Genomic DNA, 9,014 nt, shown 5'->3' on the forward strand with positions numbered 1-9,014 from the left:
CCTGCTCTTGTACCTTGGCATTCCTTTGAGTTCAATACAGATTTCAAACAGGAGAAGAAAATAACTCCTGCTTGTTTCTGTGACGTATTTTATATTACTCTTTTTACAACAGAGAAATGCATGTCTGAAAAACAGCCTGTTATGTGTATATATATGTGACATATACAGACAGTTGTAAGCTGTATGAGTGAGTGTATGTACACATACAGCTTACAACTATCTGTAACAGAAGTATGACCGTGTAGTCTGTTGGTAAATTTTGTATTGCACACATTTGGAAAGAAATAATCTTTAGCTGGACTAATCTGCACCTTGGCCACCAGTTTGCTTATGTTTATCCACACATTTTCATTTTGAGAAATAATACAGAAGAATTAAAGTAGATGAACTTTTCACATTTCTAGGAACCCCACCTTCTCAGACGTGCTGCTGTAGGCAGCCATTCTCTGCCAGTCTTTCATGTACTTCTTTGTTAAGACATACTAACAGGGGTCCAAGTCTTCGAGATCCCTGAAAAACCATCCTGGCAGAAGAATATCAAGCAAATTAATATCTTCTAAAGCTGTCATAATCTGAACTAGCTATAAAAGTCATAACTAAAACTAGTGCTATTTTGTTGTCTCAAGTTCTCACTTCTCACATTTCTCTAACTCCTCAGGCATATTAAAACCTAACTAATATACAGCACTGATTATGAATGTATTAAAAACAGTAAATTAGTAGCTGCATAGTAAAGCATTTTGTTTAGAGGGGGAAAAAAAGACAGCTAAGGTAAAGGATGCAGTTTACTCCTTGACATAATGCAGAAACTTGCAGGAAAACCAGTTTTCTTTTAAAAAGAAAAATAAAGTTACATACCTTCGTAAGGCAGAAAAATAATGTATAGTTTCTTTGCTTTACAGGTCTACATGAAAGCTCATACTACGGCTGTCCAGTCAGAAGGCCTGGGATGCTCAGACCTAGGATTCAGACCCAGAACAGCAGAAGGAAAAATTCAGTGATGGAGATTAGATATGAGGATTTTGGTAGATGAGTAGTGGGCTCTTTCTATGGGAATGCTGACAGGTTGTAAGAGAAAAAGTGTCAGAAAGGGAGGAATGACTGGTAGCCAAATAGAAGAAACCATCACTTGCACTAGGCTAGGTTCAAGTTCAGCTTTATCTTTCATCTGCTGCTGCCATAGGTCTAGGGAAATTGCTACTTTTTGGGTTATGTTCACTACCCTGCCCCAGTGAAGTAAAAATATGGCACATATTCTGACAAAGGGCACTTCCTACACAGGTGACATTGTTCACATCACTTCTCTGTGGCACTGCTGGATTACTACAGTTCAAGCTTTCACTGTTTGCTATAGCAGCTTTGCAAGTTTGGGACCATGGTGCCTTGCCCGAAGCAATCATACTGCCCGTGTTCTCAGTCTTATCAAGGAAAGAAGTAAAAACATCTGTGGAAGTAATTGGCTCATTGCTAAATACTGATCTATGAGAGATATCATTGACTTGAATAAACTCTTTTTATTCAATCTCTCTATATTTGTGTTTTGATTAGCAAGGAAGTGGGAAAGATGTTAATTACAAATATAAGTTTATGCTTGGAGAAAGTTCTCCAGGGTAGAATTTTCAGTACAGATGACATCTGTCCTGCTCTCCCAAACTAGACAGGGGAACTAGGAGCTAAGTAGAAAAAAAAGCCCACCGCCCTTCTAGAGACTGAACATTAGACCCCAAATAATCCAACCCCTGTACTTCAAGCCAGCCAAAGCAAATGTGACTGGATACAGTTCAGAGTGAAATTCAGCTTGGTCTGCCCTCACGATGCAGACAAGGGATGCAAGTGAAAAAAAAAGAAAATATATGCACTCAGATTGGTACTGGAACAGTGTTCATTATGCTCCTTGAGGGATGGCTTGGATTAGCCATCATAGTGTCACCACTCTCACCTGACTGACAAAGTATGTGGTACTCTAACTCCAAACAACAGTGCAATGCAATGAACCTAAAGAAGGAACGAGAACAGGGGAAAAAATGTTAACAGTGAAGAACAGCAGCGCTGTGTTGTCTGTATACTACTAATTACAGCTTTATGTCAGTGGAAAATTCTGCCACTTCCTGAGGTGAAGATACCACTTTCTGCTGATGCTTTCATGGCCTGTGTGTATAGCTTACACTTAGCTGCTTTTAATAATTTGATACTTTGCTATGTCAAAACTTCTTTCATGTATGGATGAAGAAAGGGACAGAAGGAAGAATTTCTTCAGCTGTAGCCAAAGATCCTAAGCTGTTTGCTTTCATCTGCAGCCACAGTTAATTGTAAAACTTCCTATAGTGTTCTATCCCCAGGGTACAATTAGTGCAAGTTTCATCTTTTCTTAGTTTGAACCCACACAGTTCTTCCTGCTCACCCTTACTCTTAATTATGTGTTCATTCTTTTCTGATATTTTGTCCTATAGAAGTTTGAGGTAATTCCCAGTCCTTGGGCTACTCATAGTAAGGGAACTACCTCTTAAAACAGTTTTTGTTGAACGACCAAAAAGCTTGTTGTTATAGCGTCCATGTTGGGTCACTGAGTCCTTAACTGCCAGACAGCTGACTAAATTGTAAAGGTATGCTTTTTAAACTAAGAGTTGGGTTTTCAGCTGTTCGTACCAATAAAATCCCATTAAATCTAGATTCAAAATTTTATGTGGTACCTTTGACATTTTTGCCTTGAATACTCAGAGAATTAAAGGGGGTTTTTAAATCTTATTATTAGATATTATTATCTGTTACTAATTATTAATAATTATAATAACTAATAACAATAACAACAGGAATTATTCTTCTGGGTCAGAAGGTATTTTCTGTTGTACTGTGCTTGAGAATCAGAAAGTTTGATTAAAACCTTAGAATTTGATCCTCCGTTTCTCATATCTTACCCTTTACACCTAAGTATAAAGCAAAGCTCCTCCCACCTTTTATAGTTATTTATGTGAAGATAACGTGAGCTTCCAGCTACGTGTAGAAGAAAGTCATATATTAAGGTGGAATTTCTTAGTTTTGACTTAGTTGACTGAAGTCGACTTAACCTAATCTTTCAGACAAACCTAACAGCATGCTTTAAGTCTGTTTATAGGAGTGGATATAGAAATTTATACCGCCAATTTGTGTGGCTTCTGTTCTGCATTCAAAATGAAGGCTTACATTTTCTTTGCCAAACTGTCTAATTTCCTATGTTACGGGACCACTACTGACTGTAGGCAAACTAGGTCTTCAGTTACTGGTATAAAAATTTCAGCGAAATGAGTGAGAGCATTATCTATTGTTTTCTGCAGAAATAAAATAATTTTGTTTGTACAAAAAATGGGTCAGGTGTTATGATAGGTATATAAATTGATATGTTTTGGTGACAAACATCAAGATTGCATATTGAGCTATTGAGTTTGCACAGTACCAACTCAACTGTTTGGTGGAGTGTATCACAGTGACTTCTGTAGTAGGAGCTTTCTTCAAGAGAAATATTACCCATTTTTCAGTATGTGTTTTTCATATGCCTGTGTTTATACATGGTATTTCTGAATTTAAATATGCAAGCATTACAATCACCCTTCTCCTGTTTTAGTAAGTCTGCTATCACAGCCTCTCTCTTTTAGGAGAGCATTTAATTTAAAGCTAGCTTTGATTTGAAGGAGATGGAAGGTGTGAGTAAGATGTAACACCAAGAATAGTGGGCAGGCCAAATAACTGGAATGTGTACTAAGCAATTCATCAAGGGGTTGGGCACAATGCAGCTCACTATGAAAATGGTGCTAGTAGAAAAATTAGGAGGACTTCTTTGCTGCCGAGAAGTGCTGCCAATGCCATCTGCTCCACAGGGCAGAGGGGGATGATACCGACTCTTTGAATCAAGAGCAAAGCTTTGACTTCCTACCCAATACTGTAGCTGAATATGTTTATGGGGTACATAACCTCTCAAGAGTTTTCTAATCATGAACCAAACTGATTTGCATCATCTAAGTCAGGTTCCCATAAAGCAGTGGGTGTTTGACATGTTGAGTTACATGGTATAGCTGACCTTACATAAATAATCTGACTTATGTTTTTTCTTTCCAGTTCCCAAAATGGTTAATTCTAAGGAGGAATAGCTTCCTCAGAGGAGCTGATCTAGCGCACTAATCTACTGATACAGTTACAGTTTTAGTGGTTTTTTTAATATAGTTCAGAAGAAAGTGGGAGTTGGTTCTGGAGCAATCCTTTTGATAGCAAGTAACTGCAGAAAGGAAAGAAATTGATTTTGTCTCTCCAGTTTAATGCAATCCACTGGATATGGACATTTGCATTAGAAATAATGGCACGTTTATAATGCCATGGAGATGGAATGGAGAACTCGCAAAAGGAACAGTTTATGAAGTGTCGTGGTGTGATCTCTGCCACAGGAAGTTTTCAATTCAAAATCAGTCAGTTTTTTGTAAGATCTACTCTCATAAAAAATGGAATAAAATGTGAGAAGTGTTTTGATTTGCTTCATGCAGATCAGGCAAGGCAGTCACATGTATGATCATAGAATCTATGAGCAACTAGAAGATGATACTTTTTTGTCATTTTCTTGATGAAGTATGGATAAACATTGCAACATCACAGATTTATTGTGTTTTAAAAAAAGATCTATCTTTTTTTCAACAACTGGCATTTTTTTGGCATTCAACAACTACAAACAACAGGAGAAGTCAATTGTGTACTCTGAGGTACTTACAAGGAGTAACAATAGACATCATAAAGTACTTAAGTATTTCAGTAAAAATCAGAACTCATTACGAATCAAAATATAGGCTTATGTCTTTGAACACTATCGTAAATCATATCTGGTGGTGTGGTGATGGCTGAAATGGGAAACTAGAAAGGAAAATCCATGAATAAATAACACATTCAATGGGAACAATTTTGTTTTCCTTTAGAATTTCACAAGTTATGGTAACAACAGTGATGTCAGTATGTCCCAGTCTGCAGTTCTAGATGACTTGGCAAAATACAGCCATTATACTCTATGGTTAACTGCAAGCACAGCTTTTGGAGATGGAAACAAAACCAGTGAAATAATAGATGTGTATACGGATCAGGATAGTAAGTTAATAAATTTATTAATGTTCAGTGTATATAAGTACTTCTGTTTATTAAATATTCTCTAACTTTAAAATTATTTTCCTGTTACAATGACAAAGTTTAAAAAAATCCAGTAAGAACTGTTTTCAATACTACAGTGTTTTTCTTAGCAAGGAAGACATTGATCTGAGTCTTTGCTTTGTAATACTAAGAATGTAGTTCATGAGCTGCTTCTTTGGATACAAACAATAAAAATATTGTCTTAAACCATCTTTAAGTACTCTTTTGTTAAACTAATTTAACATAGATGACTATTTTTATTTTATTTTATTTATATAATTTGCTTTTGATAGCAAAACATAAATTATTTTTAAAGGTTGTACAAAATAATTACAAATGAGATTTACAGACTAATCATACTTTGAGCATACTTTATTTCTGGTTTGGTTTTGGATGATTTATTACTGAAATCCATGTATTTATTTTTTGCTTATTATCTCTCGTAGTCCCAGATGGTTTTGTTGAAAATCTGGTCTATCAAAACATTTCTTCATCTTCTGTAAATGTAAGCTGGCTTCCACCATCCCAGCCAAATGGCTTAGTCTTCTTTCATGTTTCTCTAAGTTTATTGCAACTGGGAACCAATAAGATACTGTCTTTCATTACTTACAACACAAGCATCATTTTTAACAATCTGGAGAAATATACTGATTACATTCTGAAAATTACACCAGCCACTGATAAAGGATCTTCTGAACTGCATGCTCTAAGTCTGCATATAAGAACCGATGAAGATGGTAAGATATTTTTTTTAATTCCTAAGGAAATGTAGAAAAGTCCAAATAATAGCTTTGTAAAAGAAAAAATAGTATTGTGCTTATTTTTCTCATGTTACTTACTTAAAGATCTTTCGTTATACAACACCACAAACAACTGCTACACATTTCTGTGTTGAGATGATACAACTTTAACTGATAGCTAAAACACATTTGTCATTGTACCTCGTATTTTTCTGAGGTTATCCTTGTTTTTCTTATTTCCTCATGTAGTCCCAGAATCAGCACCTATAATCAAAACATTTTCGAATCTCTCAAATACCTCAGTTACGCTTTCATGGGACCCTCCTGTTAAGCCAAGTGGTGTTATAATAAGCTATGATTTAAATTTATTTGGGCCAGAAAGGAATAACTCATTCTCTACCACCAATAATTTTATCATCTTGGAAGACCTTCTACCATTTACGTTATACAGCATTTATGCAGCTGCAAGAACAATAAAAGGACTTGGTCCATCTGCCATGCTTCAGTTCTACACAGATGAGTCAGGTGAGCAAATTCAATTATAACTGACTTTGAAATATTGGCCCTATGTTACTGCATCCGTCTTAGATCAGAACATCAGACCTGGAGAGAGCTGAGATGATGAAGGATTCATTTTCCATTGTTCTGTGCACGAAGAGTTTTCAGAATAAGGGAACGCTGCAAGTGGAGTCTTTTCTGAGTTCTCCTCCCACAACAGTGTGCAAGAGAAGGTTGCATTCTGCATAGGATTACAAAAATAACTCCAAGGAGAAATGACCTTTGCCTTTGGAATGTGTTACAGTTTACTAAGTGTCAGGGATTGTGAAGCAAGCAAAAATACCTTTATCTTCATCCCCCACGTAATTAAAAATTATAAAACATGGAAATATTTCTGACACATTCACACATTTCCTTCACATGGACCGACTCTCACCTGCATGGTAAATTACACATCTTGTGTGTGTGTGCATATATATATACAGAGAGAGAGAGAGAGAGTTTCGATCAATATATGATGAAAGAAAGCAAAATATATCACATTGAAGTACTACATGTAGTATGACTTTTGTTAAATGTCTTAGCTCTGACAATGGGGATGTTTAAGTGATGTTTGTTAGATCTTCAAGAATATCCCTTCCTGACTAAAAAATGTATTCGAGATTAATGGAATTTGTTTCATGCCAAAGAGAAAGAAAAAGATTAAACCAGCAATGAAGTACTGTTCTGTTGAGTTCAGGTACAAATGGTAACAAAGTATATATGTTCTCCTGCTTCTCCAAAGTGTTTGGTTTTGCTGGAATTATTTGTAATCTGGAACTCAATAACATTTCTCTTTTGTAGTGCCATTAGCTCCACCCCAGAATTTGACCATTACCAACTACACTGCGGATTCCGTGTGGCTAAAATGGGATCCAAGTCCCCAGCCAAATGGTGTTATTCTGAGCTATAATTTTAAGATTTATCAAAACAACACTGAAAAGCTATTTTATCAGGTATGTTAATAATTAACAGTGATTAATTTTTTTAAAAACTTTTTTCATGCTTTAGTAACAAAATATATGACAAAGATTTTAAATGTCTGTTATGCTCTTCGATTTATGAAGCTCCTCTAAATTCCTATTTGTTAAGTTTACTTACTCTCCCACCATGTCTGTAATTCAATTTTAAAACTAGATAGAAAAAAATTGTTAGATTTTAATTTGCTTTGAGCTTCTAATATTCCATCAGTGATGAGCTCTGTTAATCTTTAGTTCATATTTGAGCGTAAGTTTGATGTTAGAAAATGACACTTTTGTTTAGCTATTTAGTATCTGCAGACCTTCAAGATTTAAAAAGACAGACAATCTTAGTCATCTAAAAACATAGTTAAAAACTGTTCAGAAGTTTGCATTTTTTTATTTTTGCAGAATAACTGAATAGATTTTTAACTCAAATAAATGCTGTAAAATTAAATGCAGAAATTGATAAAGGCATTTATATCTGCTTAAATCTGGTTGCTTGGATGGCATCCAGACATGTGCCGTGAACTGTAAAGGTAGCAAGCTGAGGCCAGGATTGGATCTTGGGCTTTGAAACTATATAATGAGTTCTGTTCACACAAGACTCCTATAAAAGCTGCAGAAAAAAGACATTGCTGCAGTGAGATATGAGTTTACGACATTCAGTGTAAAGTATGTGTGGGACAGTGAGGAGCTTCGTTACTCCAACTCCCTCAGCAACACAGTTCTTGCAGAGATTTAAAATGCAAGGAAACAGCTAGTGCTGTTGTCAAGTGTATGCATTGTTTAAATCAGTCCCCATGGGGTGGCCTACTGTGCTACTCCTTATGCAGTCGCCTGTTTTATGCAGTCTGCTGTTACTCCCCATTGTGGTATGAACTGCTAGCATCACCCCAGTTTCTCTCGTAATCCTCAGAAGAGGGGGAGCACAGTGCACATATGGAAGAGGAACAGTGGTTTCTAGAGCCAGCTGCCTTCAGAAACACATTCTTTGGGTGCTTATGAAGACCATCAAAGATCATTCTCCACTGTCATCTGAGGCGGACTCACACCCTGTTAGAATACAGAAACTGACCTTAGCACTTGAATTAAGTCTGCTATGCCCAACATTTCTTCGTGTTCTGTGATGTTACAGGGGCAAGAAATTAGATTTAGGTTGTGGCAGCAAGACAGGCAGAGCAATTTCTATAGAAATTTTGTAGTTAGGCACCGTAATTCTCTGATAACTTGGATCCCACAAGATGTTCACCAGGTTTTTTTGCTGAAATTCAGCTCTTTTCCTGCTGCTAGTAGAGCTCTCTCAACATTTGCACAAAATACGCTTTGCATGCTCTGAAAAAAACAGCTACCAGGATCTGAACTCTGTTTATTAGCTTTTGTCAAAGCTCTTCCAGTCTGTGTGTCTGTCTCAGATAAAGTAAAAGAAATGAGAAGCTCTGATCCATGATTTTTCCACTGCAGAGGTGTAGTAAGAAAGTAGAAAGTGAGAGGGGGTTGATGTGGCGGTGTGGAGGTTATAAGAGTTTTCAGTTTTCATAAAAAAAAAGACGTGAGGTTAATTGTTTCTAACAATGCTATGGTAATTATGATACCATCCTTTGGTGTATCTTCCTCACAAGCCACAGTGAAAGAGGGAAAG

The 9,014-nt window shown here is 36.3% G+C and overlaps 1 protein-coding gene across 1 annotated transcript in view; it reads left to right on the forward strand.

The window, feature by feature from the left end:
• PTPRQ (protein tyrosine phosphatase, receptor type, Q) overlaps positions 1-9,014 on the forward strand; it is a gene marked incomplete at its 3' end in the record, with an annotated part of 85,503 nt that overhangs the window by 63,164 nt on the left and 13,325 nt on the right. The window contains exons 34-37 of the mRNA XM_010141470.1: positions 4,932-5,097; positions 5,583-5,873; positions 6,126-6,401; positions 7,218-7,369. Coding sequence (XP_010139772.1) covers positions 4,932-5,097; positions 5,583-5,873; positions 6,126-6,401; positions 7,218-7,369 — 885 coding nt within the window. The remainder of the gene's footprint in view (positions 1-4,931; positions 5,098-5,582; positions 5,874-6,125; positions 6,402-7,217; positions 7,370-9,014) is intronic.

Source organism: Buceros rhinoceros, unplaced genomic scaffold (genome assembly GCF_000710305.1).
Source record: "Buceros rhinoceros silvestris isolate BGI_N320 unplaced genomic scaffold, ASM71030v1 scaffold11298, whole genome shotgun sequence".
NCBI lineage: Eukaryota > Metazoa > Chordata > Aves > Bucerotiformes > Bucerotidae > Buceros > Buceros rhinoceros.